The sequence below is a fragment of the Rousettus aegyptiacus genome, unplaced genomic scaffold (assembly GCF_014176215.1).
Source record: "Rousettus aegyptiacus isolate mRouAeg1 unplaced genomic scaffold, mRouAeg1.p scaffold_m13_p_4, whole genome shotgun sequence".
NCBI classification, from domain to species: domain Eukaryota; kingdom Metazoa; phylum Chordata; class Mammalia; order Chiroptera; family Pteropodidae; genus Rousettus; species Rousettus aegyptiacus.
The window spans coordinates 126,477,045-126,502,505 of NW_023416307.1; the positions used below are offsets into that span (position 1 = coordinate 126,477,045).

The window sequence follows — 25,461 nt, forward strand, 5'->3', positions numbered from 1 at the left end:
AAAACATTTGAAGTTATTTTTCTTCAACTATGACATTTAACATGGTTGAACTAATACCACAGTAACTTCACCAAAAAAAAATCCTAATTGTTTTCTCTTAAATGATATGCAGATCTCTAAACTAGAGGAAGCTCAGATTTTACAATGGAATAGAGTTGATTACACATACTATTCTCTGTTGTAGCTCCATATCTTACTCTACATCTAATGATCTATTCAGTTATGCATTTGAAACTGCTCTTTCTGTACCTGATTCTGTGTTTAAATCTTTGAAACAATAGGACCATTTAAATTTATACTAAGTATTGTACTACTAACAAACAAAATTGTCTTTTATGATGTTATCTACAAAGTTCTCTATGTTTATGGGTAGAGCTATGGCTGTAACTCAGCTGAGTAGATTAGTTATAGACCATGATGAAAACTTTTTTATCTTATATTTCTTCAATTTTGTATTTCCTGCTATTTTGTTTTATATGTTCACAATCTTTATTGAGAAAAATCAAGCTTAACATAGCCAATAAAATGATAAGCTCTGGTTGTCCAATAGCTAAAGCTGTCAGTTCTTTTATATCTTTTCAAGTAGATATTTTGGATGTGGGACTATTACTTCAGCCTCTGTTTTTTCCTTCCCTAAAATTAGTAGGCTCTCTCTATTGTTTACATCTCCCTTCTACCTACTTATCTTAGTCTAGTAATAGTCTCTGGCTGACTCAACGGTGGCTGTGTAAGGTGTATAAAAAAAAAAGAATTGGTCAACTCTTTTCATAAACCTCATTTCGGTTCCCCCTTTCCTCTATCAATAATGTATGATTCCAGTATGAGACAAGATTACTTAAAAATGTTAAAAATATAATTAACTTATTTTCTTGACTATGTATAATTAACTTTCAGACAGTTCCAAAGTTGAGGAAAGAATTAAGTCAGAAAAAATAAATATTTCTCTCTGGGGAAAAAGAAGCTTTACCAAATCATACTACACATATCCTTATAAGGCCATATCTATTCTTATATAAAGTGAAATGATTCTGGATGATCTGTCCCTTTCAAACTATAAACAGATTTTAGTATTATAAGTAGCAATCACATTGGCTGGAAAGTGTTATCATTCACATTCTCTTGTCTAAATCAAGAATTCTAGCCCCTCTCCCTCTTCTCCTTCAGTTTGAATTGTTTTATTTATTTGATATTTTTTATTTGAGTTTTCCTTTCTCATCTTTGAAGAGAATCACATCTTATTTTTGAAGTTGTTTTAAATTAGGGCCAATTATAACTAACTACTAAAATGCCAATTTGAGGGTATCTACCACATACTTAACTTCCTTGAGTCTCAACTTCATCATTTGTAAAGTGAGAGTAATACTGCTCATCTTGCCAAGTTGATGAGCAGTATTACTCTCACTTTACAAATGATGAAGTTGAGACTCAAGGAAGTTAAGTAACTTGCCTAAGCAAACAGCTAGGAAAGGACTCCGGCATGAAACGTTAGCACTACTGTTGTCCAAATGCAAAATCACATACTCTTTCCACTCTACCACCCCTTCAAAAAAACCATTCTTATCTGTCTTGGCTGACAACTAAGTGTCTGAGACTTAACAATCTGTTACGAGGCACTAAGCTATCAAACTACACCTTAGCTTCTTGTTATAGTATGCTCTTTCCATTTTTTTAAATGCTTTATTTGATATTGTATCAACTTTCAGGAAGCTACAGTATTCTTTGGTAAATGAAAAAAATTCTAAAGCGAGATGTAACACTAGAATTAGCTACTCATGTCCGCTATTCCTCAAGATATGTCTTTTATGTAGAATCCCTGATTGATAAATTTAGCTTTTTGTCTAAATAACCACACCAGCAAGGATAATAAATAACATCACCTTCTACTATCATTCACTGAACACTTAATGAGTCTGACATTTTCAACTCAACTATTTAACGAGGAGTCTTAAGTGAGTCTTACTCTGGTGATTAGATTAAATTGCCTAGTAATTTCTAGGATTATCAATATACAAAGCTTTCTGGCTGTGTGAGTAGAGTATCTGCTTTCTAAAGAGGAGTATTAAATGAAACCTATTCCCTCAACTAATTTGTGTATGTAGGTACAACCCAAACTGATTTAACAGATGATTCAATACCACATTTATAGTAATAATCAAACTAGTCTAAAAGGGGCTAACTAAATGATTATAAAGTTTCCTAGTTATGGGAACAAAAACAAAGTTAGCATAATGAGAAAACAAGAAATATCATCTCCCATTTCTGTAGACTGAGAAGATGTGAAGATAAGGTGTCAAGTATTCCAGGCAAGTCTCCATTCAGCTATTCATCTTCTCTTCTAGCTAAATTTAAATAGTCAAGCAAGCCTCACTTTTTATCTTGCCTCAGTTTACAAATGCACATCCCCAAGAAAACCCTTCTACAATGCCTTGAGGGTGGGGAATGAGAGAGAAGGGAGAATGGGGTTTGGATGAGAATTGCAGTCAGTAGAAACTTCTAAAAACAAAGCATCCTAGCCTTGTCATGGTTAAGCAAGAGTTAAACTGAAAGCACTATTTGGCTGATAACACTAGCAGAGTAAGAGAAGAAGAAAGGGACTATTTGTGCCTTTACTGCTATCCCAAATGTATTCCACCCTGACCTTTTATTGTGTCCTCCTTTCCCTGGACAGAGTTCAAGCCTGTGGACCCCATGTGGTCCCCAGCCCTATGAGGAGTCCCAGGCTAGACCTTGTTCCTTAGAAATAATGTGTTAAGAGTGTGATAATCTGCTGTTTGGAGAATTCATCTTTCAAGTAGTTGCAATTTTATCACACTTGTCCCATTTAATTTTTTTAAAGCATAATCATCTCAGATATGTTGCTTAAAAATGTTTCCTCTCATTAAACACAGAGAATTTTGCAGAAAAGAAGGACATTTAGGTTATCGAGAGTTTATTTAAATTTTCTAATGACTGTTTTCTACATCCTGTATGTAAAACATCACTAAGATATTCAAGCCTTAGAGACAGTCAATGAGTTAACCAAAATCAAAACAACAAAAATCCTCTGACCTATCCTCCCACTCCTTTCCAATTATAAAACATCATCAATTTTATGCTCTTGCTTTGCTGGATATTAAAGTCACAAAAGTACTCTACAAAGGAAACGTTCCTTAAAATGTCAAACAAGTATTCTACCAAAAAGTGAAGCTAACCATGTTAGTTAACAGCTATACAACAGACCATTCTTTAACAGTACAATAAAGTCATGAATGTTAAGAGATCTTTCCAAAATGGAAGAAAAGTTATAACCCTGCATTTTCAGAATTATAATATTTGGCAGATTCAAACATGAAAACAAACAAGACTTTTGAGAGACTCTTAAATACATACTACTTACATGACACCTTGTAGAACTTTCTGGGGATCAGGGTCAAATAGCCTGTCAACATAGTGGCGACTGCTAGCTGTTACTTCCTAGAAAGTGGGGGGAAAAATTATGACATCTGAAGCCATGCAAATCACAAATTCACAGCATCACCTACAATATCAATAGCTATATAATCTAACTTTTAAGGTAGATGCATTAGAATTTCTATAATATACTTATTATGTTAAATAATTCTGAGAAAAGCTTGTGACAAGATAATAAGATGGGGAAGAAAGAAGACACCTGGTTCCCACTAAAAACATAACTAGACAGTAGGACCTTTGTGATGAGCCCTGCAAGCTTTGCCAACAGATGAACCGGGCATAAGTATTAAGAAGCAGCTAAGTTTCTTAATTAACTGTTGGATGTCACCTACATATGAATGAGATAGGAATGTTGCTTCTGTTAAGTACCCATTATAGGGAGAAAAAGTCTGGCTCGAAGCAAGGAAAAAGGGTAAGGGTTTCATAAACAGTCTACTGGGGTAGTTTGGGTGCAAGAGGAAGACCCTTACACTGACAGAGGAATAACTACATTGCTAGGAGGCAGACATATGTAAAAAATAAAAACTAAAAGAAAGGAGTTGTCACACTTTCTATTGAGGGAAAAACAATTAAGAATTAGACTGATTTTTCAGGTCCAAGACAGTTAATTTAGTCTGAACTGGCTAAGACTACATAGAAGGGGGAGAGTTAGAGCATAATGGGCAAAGGGAATCACTTACCTCCTTTTATTTGTATAATGAAGCTTGCTCTATTACGTTATTTCTTATAATACTTATTTTGGTGAGGTAATAGTGATTTTTTAATATTTAACTTTCAATACTTAACATTATTTAAAACAAAGAAAATTAGTTTAAAAACCAGAGAAAAAGCATTTTTTTTTGGTCCCTTGCTAAAATATGCTCTTGTACTGCTACCCATTTGCTATAAATTATTATAGAGAGAAAATACTTTTCCAGTTTACTCTGAATCCCTGAAGAGAAAAGAGTTAACTACCAAGACACAGTGCCAGCTTAAGCTTCAGAATCACAAAAAAAATAACTGAAGAAAAACTACATAAATTCTAACTTCCTGACAAGACAGTAACTTAAAAATCAAAGAATATTTTCATATTATGAGCTTGCTACCAAAATATCCTCGTGGGCAACTCAAATACCCACATTTGGTACATACTCCATTTATAGAGAATAAACGGTGGCAGTAAAAAAAAAAAAAGAAAGAAAAAGTGATGAAAATTCTTGTGCCCACCATGCTACCATTAAAGTATCTGTCAACAGGGTCTGGTTTCCTCAAAATAACAGAATCGCAGTGTTAGAAGGAGTCAGTAATCGTGTCCCAATCCTTTGGGTAACAAAGAAATGAGGGGTGACTGCTACCCAGAAGTCAGTGTCAAATGTTAAATAAGTATGCACACAACTGTACAAACACACTGAGAAATAATATACCAAGAGAAAACCCAGGGTAAAACTGAAAACAGCATTCCTGTAATAAAAACAGATAGTTTTGTCAGTCCATTTGAGCACATGTGCTTTCCTAGCTTTCCAACATGGTAAGTTCCGAGCACTTCAGATCCTTATAGCCTCCCTGTTATTTAGGAATCGATATTGGATTTATTTGCTCCTCTCCACACACTCTCCCACAGCTTCAACATATCTTGCCTCTCAACATCTCTTAAAAAAGTAGTTGGTTTTGAGACCTGTATCTTCAACGATTAGTAGCAACTTTCTTTTCTGTTTTGTGCCTGTTTCATTCAATTTAACAAGCACTGAGTACCAACTATATGTAAGGCACTGATGAAGTCATTAAATATATTTTTTAAATACTTAAGCACTGCCTCTGCCCTTAATGATATTCTACTGTAACTGTGTTTACATATTTACATTCCCTACTTGAATACAAAACAGAAATAGATACACATAAAGGCAGCTCTGAGGATGGAGTTAATAAACCAGGAAAATAAGTAAAGGCTTCTTTAGAGGAGCTGGTTTTGGAAAATGGGTAAGTGCACAAGAATGGACAAGGAAAGAAAAAGAATCAGGGTCATAATCACAGCCATAGGGCATGTGAAGCCAACACCCATAGCGAGTGCAAAGTAGCTGGCACTGGAAAAGGAGGGAGGGTAGAGAGGTGACCACAGAATGTAAAACACAAAAGGCTAACCAACAGGTGGCCCATAACTGGAGAATTCAGACTGCTTTTTGGTTAAAGTTCTGTAGTAGGTGCCAAAGAGGGTAGAAGAGAATGTTAAAACAGAGTCTTGATTTAAGAAGTTTACAATCTATCTATAAGAAGGTCAGTCATGTACGCACAAAAAATAATCCTCTGAGCTGCCTAGGTATTAGCAAGCTGAAGTGATACAGTCATTTGTTCAACCTTATTTTTACTTTGTGCTTTTGCCTTAACATATTCATTTATTTGTCTGTGTGTATGGGACAATTTTTATTATTTCACTGCTCTCCTTTGTAGATAAGGTCACCTCTCCCCTGTCAGCCCTCTTTTCTTTCCAAAGGCGGCCTGGAAGTATTAAAAACTTGAGAAAGCTATTGGTACAGATACTAAATAGGTTGGTCAGGGAAAGCTTCTCTAAGAAGGTAACATTTGAACAAAAAGACCTGAGGAAGGTGAAGGAGTAAGTCCCGTAGCCATCTGGGAGCAAAGCTTTTTAGGCAAAGAGAACAGCAAATGCTACGGCTCTGAAATGGGAAGTGTCTGCTGTGGACAAAGAACAGACAGGCACCACACAGCGGGAGGAGAATGGGCGAAGGAGAGCGCAGCAGGAGATGAGGTCAAAGGAGAGGCCGGATGGTGAAAAGCTGTGCTGTCCAACAGCAGCCACCGGCCTCATATGGCTAATGAGCACTTGAAATGTGGCTAGAAACTGAATTAAAATTTTTTAACTTTAATTAAAATTTAAATTTAAAAACCAACACTAGATTCAGTTATTAGAAAATTTTTAAGTGTTTAAAACTACTTGAGTATGTAAATCCACTTTTTCAACTGTAAATTTTATGAAACCTAAATACCAAATGAGTATTTGCAATCAAAATTCAGTACCTAAGTTGTGAAAAATACACACCAGATTTCGAAGACTTGATATAAAAAAAGCAAAATAATTTCATTAATAATTCTTTACACTGATTATATGTTGAAATAACATTTTGATATATTGGTTTAAATAAGATACATTAAAAATCTTTTTTCTCTCACTTTTCTAGCATAGCTGCTAGAAAATTTTAGATTACATATGTGACTTGCATTGTTTTTCCACTGCACAGTGCTGGTACGGAGCCTTGGTCATTGTAAGGATTTCGATTTTTATGGTGTGAATTGGATAAACAGGCACATGATCTGACCTGTTTTGAAAGTACTGCTCTCATTGCAATTTTACGGGCTAGAGGACTAAAGCAGTGAGACTAGGTAGGAGGCTATTTCAATAATCACAAATGCTGTTATTTCAGAAAGATGATGGTAGCCTAGACTAAAGCAAGGGTTTTAGAGGTAGTAAGCCTCGCTAAGATTCCAGATATATGTTGAAGCTGAAATGACCATCAAAATTGTACCCTAGCTATGGGGTGTAAAAGAAGAGAGGAGCCAAGGGTACTTTAGGTTTTTGCCTGAGAGCCAAGAAAAACTGAGTTGCCAATTAATGAGACAAGAAAGACTGGATCCAGTTTTGAGTGAGAAGATCAAAAGTTCAGTTTAGAACATGTTAAGATTAAGAATTTTATTAGATATCCAAGTGAGAATGTCAAGTTGGCAGTTGGATACATAAGTCTAGAGCTTAGGAGAGAGCTGTGAGCTAGAGATACAAATCAGGGAATTGTCATCATGTAAATGGGATGAGTTGAATGAAGCAGTGACCATGGATAAAGCAAGGCCTGAAGACTGAACTCTGGAGCACTAGAACAAGTGGCCAACCAGTGAGGTAGAAAGAAATCTAAGAAGCCAAATGAGAGATTGTTTTAAGAAGGGAGTAACCACATATGCCAAATACTACTAATGTAGATGATGATGATGACCTGACCACTGGATTTAGGAGCATGGAGGCCATCAGCAATCTTGATAACAGCACGACGGACAGAGTGGTGAGCCAAAGCCTGATTGGAGAGGTTTATGAAAGAATGGGAAAAGAGGAATTAGAAAAAGTAAATACAGACAGCTCTTTCAAGGAGTTTCATTGTAAAGGGGAAGGAGGAAATAAAATAATAGGTAAAGGCAGAAGTGTAGTCAGGAGAGCTTTTTTGAAAGATGGAATAAATTAGAGCATACTTGTTTGGTAATAGACATTTTTTTTTAATGAAGAAAAACTAATCCTACATTGGGGCAGAAGGAGAACTTATGGAACAATGTTAATGAATAATTGAGGGGAAATGAGATTTACTGACCAAGTAGAGCATGGAAAGTACAATAACCAGAGGGACTTAATCGGTGGGTATGACAATGAGAGCTTTTTGGACATTCTCTCTAATTGCTTCTATTTTTTGAGAGTAAAAATGGCTGTGAAGGAGGGGGGTGGGAAGGCTGGCAGTTTGGAGAAAGAGAAGAAATAAGATACTGAATGGGCCAGGAAAATGTACCAGGACTGCCAGGCAGCATTTATCCTCTTGAGGTTCACAATTATGAATCTAAAGTGAGACTAAGTCAGCATGGCTTGCCTCCAGGTACATTAAAATGTATAGATTTGAGCATGAAAAAGAGAGTTAGATTTAAACAGGGTTGGAATTACAGCAGACAAGGATGACAAAATTAAAGGAAGGAGTCAGCTCAGTTGAGGGTACATGCAAGGTTCTGATTATAAATGGTAAGCCTATTGAAGGCCAGTGAAAAAGTTGTAAAATTAATATACTGTAGGTAACAGAGGGATTAAAGGACTGCTGGCACCAGAGTAGTAGAAGGTATGGTTGGAGAGGACAGAAGGTGGTGGCCAGGATGTTTGAAATTGAGATTACGGAGGGATTTTCATTATTAGTAAGGTCAAAGTTTAGGAAATGACCATGGGAAGAAGTACCTCAAGGTAGGAGAGAGGACATGATTGTTGGCGAAGTCTAGAGAGTTTTAGAAACGTTGTCTACGTACATAATAAAATTTCCATAAATTAACATAGAAGTAAGTAGTGCTAGAAAATGTGACCATGAACTAAGAGTTAAAATCTTACAGAAATAAGGAAGACTGACTCAGGGGGGCCTACAGATAATTACAACAAGGTAGTCTGATGAGATTCAGAGTTGTGGTGTTTCAAGAAGAGAGAAAGAAAAGGATCTGAAAAGAATGACGAGGAAAAGAGGCTCTATTTCCACCTCTAGGGCAAGTGATATGAGGAGTATGGGAGGAAAAAAGCCACCAGCAGAGAAGACTGCAGGAGAGAGCTGGGGGAAAAAAGAGTGACATCAGGTAAGAAGCTGTTAAAATCTAAGAAAAATGAAGGAAAATTAAGAAAAATGAAGGAAATGTTTACAGAAGAGGCTGCGGATAAGAGAATCCAGTGAAAAGTACAGGAGAAAGGCAAAGGATCCAGATATAACAGTAAATGGACAGTTATGTGAGCATGAAGAACGACCCTAGAGGCCTGGGCTTCTTGTGGTAGTCACTGTAAAGAGCTTAATCTTGATGACCTCAAGGGAAAGAATAGTGGTGACATAGGGGTGAAGAAAATTTGGAGACTCTTCTTCATTCTTGTCAACAACAGTACGAATGCTAGGGAGGGACAGTTTGATATAGGCACTTCTTATTTATTCCAGAAATATGAGAAGCACTGGGGTTCCTTCTTCTTTCCTGCCCAGAGCAAGAAGATTAGGAAGGTTTCTGATGTTCTGACCTTTCAAGATATGGCTTACTCACTTCAAAACAACAATGCCCTTTAAATTACTTCGTGTAGCTTCCAGTAGCTGGAAGGGATTGTGTTCATGGTGATCCCTGCATCCTCCCAACCAAAAGAGTAAATATGTCAAACAGCCAGCTTAAAGCTCAGCATACAGTCTGTGCCTATGAAAAAGGGCAAAGCTAGCCAGGGTCAGACTATGAACTTTGCCTTCCGGCACCAAACAAATGACTTAGCAAGCCTTCATAACTTGGCTCTAAACTCATTTTACACATTCAGAGCTGCAACTGAGCTGCCGTAAATGTGTATCTTAAAAACCTGTTACATTTTATGTACTCCCTAAATTATGCTATGTGAAAATGCACATGGATCCCTTCAGTAGAATGTTTATAGACACCAAATTTGGGAATTAGTTAATTCTAATGAGCGTTGAATCTCTAGGGTGTACAAATGGGTACTGATCATTAACAAAAAGGAGAGAAGCTTGAAGCTAGTTTCTTCTTGCAGGAAAACAAAAACAGAAACAGGTAATGAGTTGCATTCCATTGTGGAAGCATTTCCTTTTTATTAGGGGAACCATCTGTGACAGGCAGCGTCTGAAATGATCTTCAATGATCCCTACCTCCTGGTATTCAAACTCTGTGCATTATCTCCCCTGGAATGAATGAAGCCTGGAAGTAGTGACTTGATTTTAGCAAATACAGAGAATGCAGAGGAAGTGATAAAATATCATTTCAGTTGTGTGTGAAAGCCAGCTTCCATGCCATGAGTTGCCCTATGAAGAGTCCCATATGACACAGAACTGAGGGAGGCCCTTGGCCAAGAGCCAGCAAAGAACTGAGGCCCTCAGTCCAACACCCCACATGGAACTAAATCCTGCCAATAACCATGTGAGTGAGCTAGGAAACACTGTACCTCATTTGTGCCTTCAGGTGAGACATGGCTCCTACTGACATACTAACTGAAATCTCACAAGACACTTTGGGACAGAAGTACCAGCTAAGTGACACCTGAACCCCTGATCTACAGAAACTGAGAGATAATAGTAGTTTTAAGCAGCTAAGTTTTGGAGTAATTTGTTACATAACAATACAATAGATAATAAACCTTCAAAATTATCATCCAAACCAGGATAATTTTAAGAGTGAAAAGGGCATGATAATAATCGTCACAAAATAATACACATAAACCAGGAGTGTTGGAGCAAACGGGGCTGTATGATAATCCTACTTTCATTCTTCTTTAGTAATAAGAAAGAGGAAAAACTTAAAAAGTAGTCTGAAAACTTGCCAGATATCCTAAAAAGGCAAGCTAGATCAGTCTTTAATTGCCCTTCTGAATAAACTACCCATGACTAGGGTGAATTAACACCCTGTATTTTGAAAAAATTCTTCAAGAAAGGTTTTGAATGCCAAATTACTAAGTCCAAGACTTTCCATGAATGGGATCTAACACAAAAATAAGGAGAAATAAATGTGTTCAAAAGAAGTTTTGGGGTAAAAATGATCAGTTTATTATACAATGAAGAATGACAGTTTAAAGGTAAATAAGAAAATATCAAACTATTTATTTATTTCATTAAAGTTTTGTTCTATGTATATATCACTGAAACATAATGTTCTTTATTTCTAACATACTGAGGCATTGTGTGGTAGAAAAACAAATAATTTGGTCTTTTTTAAGACTTGAATTTGAATCCCAGTTCTACTACTTATAAATTTTTTGACTTAGGGAAAAAAAAAATTCTGAGAATGTTTCTTCAATTAAAAAATGGGGATATTACCACATAGCTCATTCGGAGTGCTGGATCAGATGAGATAACACAAGTAAAACCCCTTGTAAACTGTAAAAGTACCATACAAATACTGACTTCAGAGGAATTCTTTTTGTACAAAATATTGCTTTTACAGGTATACTAATGCCCCTCTTGGTTATTCATATTCATATACATGATTAAAGCCTAATTATTCAGACAAAATACCTTTTCTCACCTAATAACAGCTTTCTTTCAGAGCAAGCTAAATATCTGGCAAGAAATAAATAAGCATATGAGTGCTGAACTTAAAAATCTAAAATTTATTACCTTTTTTAAAAATGCTAAAAGTGTACAAAGTAATAATTTGTGCAGTTTTTATAATTAACTTTAGGTGTTACACCATGGACACAAAGAGACTATAACATCATAGTTAAGAATACCAATGAGTATTATTCAAGGAGTAATCAGTTTATAGTGGTCTCTCTCCCATACAACCAACCCAGAAAAGAAAAGGTAGACAGATAAGAAATGTTTTTTATAATACCTGCACTTGACACTTGTTTAGTATGTTACAGTTTACTAAACATTTTCTATCTATTGTCTAATTTAATTCATATGTTCTTTAGAAACTAAACCCTTATAATTCTCAACAGGGGAATTGTGACCCCTAAGAAACGAGTGTTTAAACAAGTGATTGCCAATCAAATATAATTTATCTGTTATTCCACAAACTACTAGGAACTTCAAAAAGAAAACTGTTTATAATGTTTGTCATTTAGCATCTCAGGGAAGATCTTGGTTTGGGAAAGAGATAAAAGAAACACAACCAAAAAAAGAAAAATAGGATGACTGAACTCTATAAAGATTCAGTTTAAAACCTATTTCAGGCTGAAATTCAACATGTGAAATCTTAATTTGCCCAGTATTATTTTAGGTGCTGGTAACAGAGAGATAAGATAGAGTTCTTTACCCTCAAAGAGTTAACAGCACAGAAAGAAAGCAGATATGGAAGTAAGTTACACATGATAAGTATAACGGTAAAAGAAGATAAAAAAATTTTTTTTTAAGTCAAAGATACAATTAACTGAAGTACTGAAATTAGGGGTCAAATGGGAGATGATGTTAAGTAGTGAGGATAAGTAATCTGAAAGACTACTATTAATTTGCCAAATAAAAAAGGGAGGGAAAAAAAAAGACAAGGACTCTAGGTGCAGAGCACACACATATGAAAGAATTCTGAAATAATGTGGCATGTTCGAGAAATGCAATTTATTATTATAATGATACAGTATGCACTTGGAAATACAAAACAAAGCTGAAGTTGTACTCTAATTCAGCCAGTCAATAAATATTTAAATAGCTATGCAGGCACTGTTTTAGGCAATAAACAGATACTCCTTCGCCCAAAAAAGCCCACCTCTGCAGAGCTTACATTTCAGCAAGGAAAGATAAAAAGCAATAAACACAGTAGATAATTTAGATTATTAGAAAGCTATACATACTCTGGAAGATGAATGTTTAATAGCACATTTTATTCCCATGTCCTTATACCGTACACTGCCACAAGCCAGGAAAAGGAGAGGTGCAGGAGTGGTACACTAAGATATACACCACTTGGAGTCCCATGCTCTAAGCATCTCAGCAGGCCTGAACAGGAACAGCACTAATCCCCAGGATATATTTTATAAATCCATGAAAGTGCTTTTGCCTGTCAAAACGACAACAGGTGCTACTGATATGTAGTGGGCAAGGACTAAGGATGCCAGATGTTCTGCAATGCATGGGACAACAGGCCCTCATTCTAAAAAAGTTTCCACTATGCAGTCATGTAGGCAAGGAACCCATTTTTAAGTATCTGAGCCTAGAAACTAACTCCATTTTGCATATAAACACAAAATACATTTTTTATCATTTACCATATAATCGGGTTTCCAAGACTGCAACTCCGATATAAAGAAAAAGGTGTACTTTGTCATATTAGGAACTTTACCAAAAGCTGTTAATTTCAGAAATTCACATAAAAAAAATATTTATTGTATTTAAGTAACAATTAAACATACCTATGTCAGCCTGCATTCAATAACCAAACTACATACATTTGCATATATATCACTACTTTACTACTTCTAGCTAGGTTAGTAGTGTCTGAGTACTAATTTAAGTGATATAGTTTACTACTTTCTCCCTTAATACAGCTAGGGCGTTAGGGGAACTCTTAAAAAGTTACATACAAGGACGGCTATCTTACTTATGAATTTCACTTCAGGAAAGCAAAGCTGTACTACAAAATATGTTTTCAGATGGTGGATGGTGTTAAGTCTGGTAAAGTTGGGAACCAATAACTAAAACATCAATGTTCCAGTCAACTGTGAGCCCCAGAAACTCTTCCCATCCCCCAATTTGAAACAAAATTTTGATTTTCTGTTGTCTCCAAAACTCTGTCAAAAAAAAAAAAATGCTACCTTTTGTCACTCTGACAATTTTCTGATATACCAAATAAGTACACTGCTTAGATAAGTCACAAACTCACAATTATTCATTGCAAAGCCCAAGAACGCTCGATGTGCTTGTATTTGCCCCTAAAGAGATTAGGTCTTCCACAACCCAGAATATCAGAAATCGATACTAAACTGTGCCTTAATTTCAAATCACATGTCCTCCCTTTGTTTCTGGTGAGACAGTTAAACTCAAAGATCCTAAATAGAGCTGCCTCAGTGATGCTTAAAGAGTTCTGGTGATACATAGTATTTCTCTGCCAGAAGATTTATTTCCCTATTAAGCAAAAGTAATTGCTACACAATTCTTTCCTAATTTTAAAAGGTAATATTTGCCTCCTTCCAGGACAATACAAAGAGGATAACATCAGCAACAAAGACTAACTTCTTCCTTGCAGCCAGCTATCATGGCCTTCCAATGTATTCCAAAATTTCCACTTGCCTCCCAAAAGAAGAAAATTTAGAAGAAAAAAAATGCCCTCGTACCATTTAAAACCCAAGATTTTGGCAGGTGTCTTTTTTTCCTTTTCTTTTCTTCTACTTCTTATATTCTGGTAAACTTCCGGACCCATTAACTCAAATTCTCATTCAATTTTTTCCGGCACACCACATAGTATTTTTGCAACTATTTTTAATCCTTAAAAAAAAAAATTTTTTTAATTATGAATTTACTCTTTGGTGTTTCTAGAGGTTCACAGCATCCTTTTATGCAGCCTCAAGCAACTTTGGAAAGTTTATAAAATGGCACTTTTCAGTTTGGCTGGGTCTCACAAGCATAGAATATAACATTCTTATGACAACCAAGATTGCTAAAATATATTCTGCTTTAATTTCGCAAATACTTAAATATGTAATTTTAAATTTAATCTTCTTGAATAAGAGGCAACCCTGATCGCTCAATAAATAATTAAGACTGAAAAATCAAGCTTTACATGGTAAAATAACATTTCAAAATAAGTAGTACGTAAGTCAGTACACATAAAGTTTGAAAATAAAATTCTAAAATGCAAAGCTGTGCACACAATTCTTTTTTTTAAATTTAAGTGTCTGAAATTGACTCTGACACTTTACATAATAGCATATGACAGTGAGAAAGTCAGCCTCTCTGGTTCTGTTTTCCTCAATTTAAAAAAAGCCAAGAATGAATTAGAGATTACCTGCAGATTTCTTCCACAAAAAGCCTTCATAATTTTACACTCAAACAAAAGATGCTTTCTCAGAATAGAAAAACCAGGTGATTTTTTTACACTCAAACAAAAGATGTTGTTCTCAGAATAGAAAAACCAGGTGAAATTAGATTAAAAGGGATATGAAGAATAGCCTTTACTTTTTCTGTAGTGAGTTTTTTAAGTAATAAAATATTAATACAGCCAGCCCTTGTATAATATCAACAATTGCTATAGACATGCTTTGGTAGTCACAAGAACTGGAAGCAATTTAACAGTCACGTTTCTTTCTAATCAGGTATGGCAACATTTATCCTTTTAAAGTATGGTACAAATCACAAAGAGCTATATGGTCTAGATGGCCTTAAAGGTTTCCTCTCACTATTAAATTCTATTCATTTACTCTTCAGTGTAGATGAAAACGTCTGAAGACTGAAGGGCAAAAAAAGATCCCTCCAGATAAAATAAATGAACTAAGAAAGAACCTATGGTGCAAAACAGCATAATCTGGAAGCCGAAGAGAGCAAGAACCATCTCTGGGACAAGGAGTGACAAGGGTTGTGATGAGTTTTACAAAGATTGAGAGATTCTCTGGGTTTGCTGACATTCATTTAAATGTCTCCTAAGATGATAAATTGTCCAGGAAATCCACTAGGATGCATTCAAATGTCTACTTTTTGATCCTGACATAAGAGTGAAGCTATTCAGACATAGGTATAGTGTTGTCCTGGACCATAAGTTTAAATTATTATTCAAGAACGCAATCACGTTAGAACTTAGAGATCCTCACTACCATCTTTCACGGTACACCTCGGAAGTATTATTGCCCAGACAGGCTAGCTGCCTCCTGATGAAAGAAAACCCTTACTTGCTTCAGATTCTTAAGAGGCAGTAAACACGGTTGCCTCGGAGCTATCCATGGTGCTTGACTCAGACTCAGCCCACCACTTCCAGCAACTTGTGTATTAGCTTTCCTATTACAGTACCACTCAGGATCTGTCTGATCCATCATCCACATTGTGGCCAGTAACAATCATGCCAATATCATGAGCCACTTGTGATCTCCAACTATTCAACTCTGCTTGTGCCCAGGCCCACGATGTCTAACTTTGTCCTATTTTGGATCTCCAACTAAACTAGCTCTGCCTCCCAGGCCTGCTACATCATAGCTACACAAAGCCCTTTTTGTAGATATAATACACCTTATGCAAGATCACTAACATACTCTAGGCAAAAGACTGATTCTTCAGAGTCAAGTCCCCCATGTGATACCTTATATGAGTTTTAAAACTGTATCGTTACACTTTTTTACCATATCAAAATTACATGACTTTAAAATTTTGCTATATGTTTTTGTGGTTGACTTTGGGATCAGTAAAGAATAGGAACTGTTAACTCAAAATTGATGTGTGGATTTCAGGGAATCCATGAACCCCTTGAAACTATGTGATTCTTTAGGCAAATGCATGTTTTTTCCAGAAAAGAATGTTGAGGCTGTTATCCTTAAAAGGTTAAGAACCACTAATATGCTGATGACTCCCAAATAATCATCATCAGTACAGTTTTAAGCACTAGACCTTTGTATCTGTGGTATAATAAATACATTGGGTCTTTGTCCCAGGTTCCTGGAACAAAGCTCATAAAACCTTTGGCATTTCCTCATAGGAGTGTCTGGTTATTCAAAAGGAGTCCCTTTTGAGCACACCTGAGTTAATGTTAATGAATGATTAGGCTGGAGCCTCTAGAAAGTCTCAGGAGAGGACTTGTTACCAGAAAGACCAAGTGACTAGAGGGTTGGAAATTTCAGTCCCACCCATCAACCTCTGGGAAGAGGAAGAGTTGAGGGGTGGGGAGGACTGAAGAGTAAAGCTCTATAAAAACTCTGGAATGAAATTTGATGAGCTTCCAGGCTGGTGAATGCATCGAGGTACCAGGAGGGTGGCACACCTCAGTTTAACAGGAAAAGAAGTTTCTATACTTGCGACTCTTTCAGTCTTGCTAAATGTACCTCTTCATCCAGTTGTTCATCTGTAGCCTTTATAATACCATTTATAATAAGCTAGTAATGTTTTCCTGAGCTTTGTGAACTGTTCTAACAAATGATAGAACCCGAGGAGGGAATCATGGGAACATATGATTTATGGCTGGTTGGTCAGAGGCACAGAACAACTTGGACTTGCAACTGGTGTCTGAAGCAGGAGCAGTCTTGTAAGACTGAGCCCTTAACCTGTGAGATATGACACTATCTTTTGGTAGATAGTGTCAGAATTGAGTTAAATTGTAGAACACCCAGCTATCCACTAGAACTAGAGAACTGTTTGGTGTGGAACACACTTCAAAATATCCAACTGCCTATTGGACACCTCTAAATGGAAGTCCAGAATACACTTTACAGTCAACATGTCCAAAATTAAACGTTTTCCTCTTTAATCCCCTAACGCAATCCTCTCCTAATCCTCAGCATGATAGCACCTAGCTGCAAAGGTAAAATTCCTGTGAATCATGCTTGATCATGTTCACGACTCTTTCCTTTTCCTCATTCCACTTATCCAATCAGTCACAACTTAAAATTTTGTGAAAGCCTAAAGTCTTAAAACACTCATAAAACAAAAGGCTCCTGTGTTCTATAATAGTTGTCTAGGTGGTAAAGACCTCCAAATATTAATAGATCCTATAGGCTGGAAACTCTTCCCACTGGAGCACTTTAATTTTTGATAAAAAGCATGACAGTCTTATCATCCCCACTCCCCCAATAACTATATTATGAATGTATCAGAATATAGCTAATTCTTTATTCTTCTGATTTTATGGAATGAGGTCAAAACACTTTTCCTTTATCAGAGAGACACGTGGTGGGGGGGTGGGGAGCTGTTTCTGCAAAACAGCTCTTATTTGGAATACCTTTCATTCCAATCTAAATGGACCCAAGGATCATAGTACCAATGCTCAGTGAAGGCAGCTGTTCTCCAATTTCCAGAGGTAACAGAATTTTCCTTTGTCAATAATTCCATATCTTTACCCACCAGACAATATGACAGATGGCACTGCAAAAAAAAAAAAAAAAACTGCCAAATCAGAAATCGAAGAGATACAAGTCAAAAACACTGAAATTCCTGGCCCCTGGCACTATTTTTAAATTCTTAATGAGAATAAGAGGCGACAGAAAGGCTAGATCTCCAAGTGAAATCAAAAGACCCTACAGGAAGGTGTTGCTAATTCTTGGTAAAGCTTCAAAGATTTCTTGAGAACTCATTGTCTGAATTCAGGTGGCAATCTTTCCTTAGAGACAAGACAGCAAGCGTCAGAAACATGATAAGCACCTCCCGTTCTTCACACATTGACCATAAAGATTAGGAAGTTCATACTGACTAATTTCTTTTAGGACTATCTCCACCCTGTACTTATGGGTGCTTTGTAAAGTAAAATAATGACAAATTTTAAAATGTGCCAACCAAAATTTTACTTTGCATTTATTTATTACTAAAAACCAAGAGAGGCCAAATTCATGCTTCTAGAATAGTGGGCTTAACTTCTCAGAAAAACTATTGTCAGTTGCCCATGTAAAAGACCAAATCAATATGCGGCTGGAGGCCAATAAAACAGACTAGTTCATTATTTTGACTGTGGTGGTGGTTACACATACACATGTGATAAAATGATACAAAGCTATACACATACTTACACCAGTATCAATACCCTGGCTTCAATACTGTTGTATAGTTACATAAAATGTTACCAATGGGGGAAACTGGGTGAAGCATATACAGGAATCTGTACTATCTTTGCAAGGTCCCGTAACTCTGTAATTATTTCAAAATAAAGTTTTTAAAAATGCAATCAATGTAAAATCATCCAAAAATTTGGGAAATGTGGGAGAATTTACAAACTTGTTGAAAAGGGTGATGTAATGCTAACCAAAGAGGGATGTGGGTGATCATGGTGAACCCTAGAAAGAACTGGAGAATTTGTCCAAATCCCCAAAATAGATAGTTCAATCAAACATTTATTGAATACCTAGTATATGCAAGATACCAAGTATATATCGTAGTAGGATGAAGAAAAATAAATTAATTTACTAAGAAGATAAAACAGAATAACTATTAATGGCCTAGGTGTCTCTGCAGAAACAGTTGCCTTTGCCTAGAATGCGCTCCTATTTTTCTACTTCTTACTCACCCTTGAACTCTCAGCTCATTGTCACTTCTTCAGGGAAACCCTCCTTAACTCTCTTCATTGCCCTCCACATTAGATCAGATTCCCCTATTACATGCTTGTAACTGCACCCTATGTTTTTCATTGATAACATTAACTGCCATTTACAAATGAACTGTGTGATGACTTGATATCTATTTCCCCCATTAGTCTAAAATCTCCAAAAGGACAGAGACAGGTCTGTGTAACTTGCCACTGTATTACCAAACCCAGTGCCATGCCTGGCAAATGACAAAAACTCAAAGTACATCACGTGAGTAAACCTATACAAAGCTATAATACATATGTACAAAGGAGCAGACAGACAATAAGAGTTATGGGGGTTTGGAAGAACCCTAGGTCACTTTAATTTGAGAAAGCCAACTATGTGGGAGAAAAGGTTCATGAAGAGGATAAAGACTCATATCCAAAGCTAAAAATAAAATGTCAGCTCTTCAGCAATAAAAACACTAAAATTTTCAAAAATAGACATGGTGTGTACCATGTATTCTATAGAAAAATTAATGTGGAGAATTAACTTGAACTGAGAGGGTAAGACACTAGAGGCTGTAAAAATACCTGCAAGGATACTGTGGTAATGTAGGCATAAACAAGGTCCTGAATGAGAGGGTGACCATGGGAACAGGCAGATGTGAAAAACACTGAGAATAAAGAGCCAACAGAACTTAAAGGCTGAGCAGATAGATAGATACAGGGGAATGAAAGGGGAAAGAGTCAGAGATGATTCAAGGAGTTTACAGTGAGTAATCAGTTAAAGATAATATCATTAACAGAAATTGGAAGTCATGACTAAGTCCTCTTAGGAGATAGAACGTGCTTTGTTAAAAGTGATGGATAACATCCATACAATTGAAGATGCGAGACTAGATGGAGAAAAGTCAAGGCTGGCAATATACATGTGTGAGCTGATTACAATTAAAGTTATAAGAGTGAATGAGATCTCTCAGAGGTGAGCACCCATAAAACCATTTGATTTGCCTCTTGCTGGAATTATGTTTATAAAGCTATAGAGTCATTCAGACTGTGAGCTTCCTGAGGGCATATCTTATCTCATCCCTGCATTCCCTAATATACATTAGAGAGTTTTGTACATAAGTAACACAATAAGTAGCATATCAAAGGAATCAATTATTTTAAGGATAATTTTGATTAATACTTCCTGTTCCACTTGTATTTTGTATTTCAAAAAGTGGCACCCTGGGTAATACTTTGAAAAGAACAGGCTTCACTTTAAATTAGTACACTCAGTGAGTTTAGACAGTTTAAATCATTTATCCAAAGCTCTGATTTCCCAAGGCTCTTGGACTGAAGAAGAATGGACAGGCCAAACTTTGGAATTGTGAAGTCTTTTTTAGAAAATAAGCCCCCAGTGAGACTAGGGCTGAAGCAAGTCCCCAACATAAGTAGGGAATACTCTTCAAGAAGTTTCTGAATAAAATTAAACAGGAAATATTATTTACTGAGGGAGTGAAACAAATCGAATTTTCAACTGTATGTACTATACAAGTTGACAATATACAAAAAGTAAAGAAGCTTCAGGTGAAATGAAAGATAAATGAGATATTAAAAAAGGACTGAGAACAGTCAAAATGCATACTCTCCTAGAAAACATAATAAGGGAAAAGTCACTAGCCTGCTCTTCCACAAAACATTCCTTGGTATTGCAGTCAGATTGAGAATGGGCTAATCTGATTCAATACTTAGGTGAACCGTATTTCCCCAGCTGCAGTTTAAAAATAAGAAAAAGGACTGTTAAAATGGATTAGGGGACAAATTTGTTGATAGTCCCCCCTTCCCCCACCCCATTAAATTATCAAAGTTGCAGCATGCCAAATGCTCTAACCCTGAACCACAAGCAAATATCCTAGGTGCTTCCAGATAGCTGAGTGTGTTTATGGGAGAAGTCAGGGAAGAGAAAAGAAACCAGTTGGGAGTCGCAGACTCTAGGAACCTGATATAAGTCATCTATAATCTAACCAATCCTCTCAATATCAGATAGACTTCCACAACAAGCCGAAAAGACGGCCAACCAGTGTTTGCCTGCTTGTCTCCAGCAGTGAGCAAATGGACCGTTGGTAAATTGACCAGAGTTGAACGGATGTTGCAAAACCCTACGAAGTTATCGCCCAGTAACTTTCACCTCTGGTCCTGGTTCTCTCAAGAGCAACACAGTGAAAGTCATGTTTTGTTTTTGCTTTTTAAGCTTAAAACAAACAAACAAAAACAAAACAAAACAAAACCCTAGGTATTACTTCCTGGCATGTCTATATATTCCCTTCTTTCAGTAATAGGAAAATTTGACCTTTTCTTTTTTTCAATGTCTGACTCCCCTTAAAAGAAAAGATGGAAGGCACAGATTCCTTTAGACAGAGCTGCGACTTCCAGAGTAGAGAAAAGGGACTTAAATAACTACATACACTAGGAGACTTTGCAACTGATATGAAATCCTCGTTGCCAAGAACCAAGCTGCTCTACCCCGTGCCCGGGTGCTGGGACGCGATAGAAGCCACACAGACCTGGCCTGGCAGCTCTGAGGCCCTGGGGAACCAGGAGCCTCAACCTCTTCTTGCCAAAGCCGCGGGGGGCAGAGTGGGCGCTAGTTCTCAGGCCAGCGGCAAGTCCGGCGCCTTGCAGGACACTCTGAGCCCTTGGCCCGGGAGAAGCGGTATCGATAAGAGAAAAGCTCAGTGAAACGCCTGGCAAAGCCTAAGCCGCGTCGCCAAGCCAGCTGTCCGTACGCCCAACCACCACGCCCGCTGGACGCCGTCCTGAGCACCGGCACCGGTGGGAGCTCCGGGAGCTGGAGACGTCTCTGGCTCGGCCGAAGTCCCGTCTATCACGCCCGCCCACCTTCTCTCACTCCCCTGCCCAAAGCTGAGCAGGAGGCGACCCCAAGGGGTTGTGCCCAGGAAGCACGCCGCTTTGGGGGTGTACGCTAGCAGCCGGGCCCGAGCTCCGTGGCGGGTGGCTGCTGCGGGTCACTCACCGAGAGGACGCTCATGCGGATTGGGGTCTCCAACAGGCACGCCATCTTGAGCCTTCCCACCCGGCTGCAGCCGGAGCCGGCGCGGCCGCCGGCACTTTCGACACCGAACTGTTGGGCCAACGACAGGCACCTCTGGAGAAAGTCAGGCAGATCGAAGAGAAGGGGCAACGCTCTAGATTCCGCTGAAGTACAGCCAGCACCCGCAGAGAGGACAGCAAAGGGAAACCGCGCCAGGGGCCTGCTTACGAATCGTCTTCTCAGAAACAGCAGCTACTCTCAGCTTGGATTGGAGGTGGGAGCGGGCAGCAGTGTCCGCATGCGCAAAGAAGATCTGTCGGCCCCACCTGCCGCTCAAGGTGGGCGGAGCCTCGGGGGCGGGGTCTAGCTCTGATGTTACAAGCTTCACAGACTGATTCGCAGCAGTTAAGAGTTCGCGTACTCATATTCCAAAAAAACTAGTATGTGGGGCCACGTACATAACTCGAAGTTCACTTTCACATTTATTATCTCACTCCTTCTCCGCACCAAACTCTTAGCGTCATTATCTTCATTTTACAGGTGGTGAGACGGTGATCTCAGTACAAGGTCTTCTGCCACCGATAAGAGTGTCTCGCATTCCAACTCTGAAATGTGACCTGTTTTACCATTGTCTGCCCTACCTATTTATTCTTGTGTGTTAAGAATAGATACTCTAGAATCAGACGTCTGGGTTTAATTCTTGCTATTTCATTCACCAGCTACATTACCTCCGGCAAGTTACTTAACCTCCTTGAAGTCAGTTTGCTATAGAATATGGGTTATGAAAATGGAGAATGCTAAGGTCTTCCACGTAGAAAGTGTTGTGTGTATGAATCAAGTAGAAAAAAAGTGGGGCAAATGGCTGAGTAATTCACACTAAAACGCTCTGATAACTGAAGACAAATGAGAATATGCTTCTAATTATAGTATTTTCTGATTGATTAATTCAGGTCTCCCACTCCGTGTGTGCGTGCATACGTGTGTGTGTGCGTGTGTGTGTGTGTGTGTGTGTGTACAAAACTACCCTGGACTTGGCTGGACAGGTTTCACCTTCGTGCTGCTGGCACCCAGCAAGTTTTCACAGAATGGTTGCATGAACCTGTTATACTACTTGTTTTCTTTCCATTTCTATAACCACTCCCCAATTCAAGCTGTTATTACCTCACCCTTGGACTAGACCAATAGTCTTCCAACTGATCTTGTAGCCTCTAGCCTCTCCTTTGCTCCCTACTACTTTCCTGTCTTCCCCCTGTACCGGTTTCTAAATTTATTGTAGCATTAATCATACTTGATTCTGGGTCTGTGTGTCCCTAACAAACTTCTGAGTTTCTGGAAAGCAGGAATTTCATTTTAGATTTTCCTTCTGCTGAAACTCTATTTCCCAAACTTCAGTAATCTGCATGCCACCCACACAATCTTTGCCAACTCGCACCCACATATTATTAGTTGCTCAATATTTTCCTTTAAAACCAAGGTCAAATCATTAAATAATTTTAGCCTCATCCTAAATTGTAATACACTGTTAAGTCAAATTTATTGTGCTCCTTATTTTTATTCTAGTACACATTAACATAATAACCACAAAAAACATTTAACTGTCCATCTATGTGTCACCTAAAATTATGTCATGTACTGCATACCACAACAGAGTAGAGCATAACACTTATGCAGAGGTATCAAATAAATTTTCATTTGATGTTTGTATGATATGAAGTTGTTATAGCTATATTTTATCTATATTTCATCTATTAGCTTGAGCAATACATCCTGCTGGAAGCCCATCCCCCAAGTATAGGTTATATGACCCTTTCCTCTTGTTTTCATGCTTCATTCTATTCTTACCACCATAACATAGCATCTCCAACAATATTTTGAAATTTTTTTGTAATCGTTTACCTATTTGTCTTCCCATTATACACTTCAGGGCAGGCACTAGGAATTTTATTTTCCAGATCTTTTATCTCACTGCCTAACATAGAATAGTCATTAGTAAAGGTTGAGTGAATTTTGGCTTAGTTTGGACAACCCCCAAAGACAGATCCTGGGGTGATGATTTGGATGCTGGTAGAATATTTGAGAAGTGTTTCCAGGGAACAGAATTGATGGATTGAAGAGTATGAGAAAAGAAAGAAGAAAAAGTCAGTATAAGGGTTCATTATTGAATTCACTGCTTATTCCTAGAAGACCTTTGAGAAACATACAGAATGCTCCTCCGGATATCCATGTTGAGGCTGGAGCATTTATTCACTACTTCCATCCTATATTGGTTGAGGTTTTTCTGGAGGCTGTTAACTCTCTACCCTCCTGGATTGTTGTTGTGCATCAAATAGAGAGGACTTCCTTAACCTAATGTAGAAGAGCAGAATCTGTAGACTTTGCTTTTGAGATGGGATACAGGCAGCATGCATCTGCACTTACAGCAGAACCATCATTACAGAAATTAGAGTGAGGAGGGGCTAGGAAATGTGACTCAAGGCATCCAACACCTCTGCTACCAAGACCTTCCTGTTTTATTTTCAAAAGAATGACATGACAGGAAGTAAGCATTGATTAGCAAAACTCTAAGCTTAGGGATCAGGAATCTCATTTCTAGTCCAAAATTTTCTGCAACATAACCTTAGGTATGCTCTTTGAACCTAAGTGATGAATAAAAATTGAAGGGTAGTAAGAAATTTTGATTCAGCCTTTAGGTACCAGCAACAACAAAACAGTTAACTTTAGCCCTGTGGTAGGGAAAGGGAACTATCCGCACTGTAAACAGGAATGAAACTTCTCCCTATCCTCCCTTGGCTCTTATCTCAAAGCAATATTAATTTATGAAAAAATAATGACAACAAAGTGTGAGCTTAATTTTAAAAAGTAGAAATGCAGAACATTAAGAAGCCAGAAAGAAATCTGAAAAGTATTTAAAAATATCTAAGTGGAGTTGCCAGGATAGAGAAACAGCACCATATTTTTGAAAATTGAAATATACCTTTGCAAAAGGAAGAAAACTTAAAGTGTAGGGAGATGCATGTAAATCAAAAACTGAATGGCCTCAAAAGGAATTTTGAAGAACCTTGAAAAAGATTTGAAGACAGAGAAACTTATTTAAATAAATAAAAAAAATAGATTAAGATATTTACAGAAGAGATATGGTTCAGTCCAAAAGACAGTAACTGTGGGTTTATTCGTGCACACATTGTATAAGGGATCTGAAGTAGAATAAAGATGTGATCCCTCCTTCAAGCAGACAAGAATAGTAAAAGTGAGACCCTGAGAGGTCCAGTAATTTGCTTAAGGTTGCTCAGATGGTAAGAGGCTAAAGCAATTTGAGTACAGACTTCTCTGGTTCAAAGTCCTTTCCAGAGTTTTTACAGTCCTCTGGGACCCTAGCAGCAGTCCCAACCTTTCAGGACTGGTGCTCCTATGAGAATCTAGTGTCTGATGATCTGAGGTGGACTTCAGGCAGTGATGCTAGCGCTGGGGAGCCGCTGCAAATACAGATGGAGTTTTGCTAGCTTGCCTGCCGTTCGCCTTCTGCTATGCCTCCTGGTTCCTAACAGGCCACATACTGGTACTGGTCCACGGCCTGGGGAGTTGGGGAACCCTGCCCTACAGGA

General features: G+C 37.7%; 1 protein-coding gene across 5 annotated transcripts in view; it reads right to left on the reverse strand.

The window, feature by feature from the left end:
* The window catches only part of ARMC8 (armadillo repeat containing 8), a 90,496-nt gene extending 68,347 nt beyond the window's left edge, over positions 1 to 22,149 (reverse strand). The window contains exons 1-2 of one of the 5 annotated variants that reach the window (XM_016151168.2): positions 21,842 to 22,141; positions 3,377 to 3,453 (exon numbers count right to left, since the gene is read on the reverse strand). In XM_016151168.2, the coding sequence (XP_016006654.1) occupies positions 3,377 to 3,453; positions 21,842 to 21,886 (122 nt within the window). In that variant the 5' untranslated portion in view covers positions 21,887 to 22,141. Of the gene's footprint in view, positions 1 to 3,376; positions 3,454 to 17,544; positions 17,688 to 21,841 lie in introns of those variants that run through there. The other 4 variants (XM_016151167.2, XM_016151170.2, XM_016151169.2 and 1 more) reach the window with 4 other exon arrangements.
* Between the last annotated feature and the right edge of the window lie 3,312 nt (positions 22,150 to 25,461).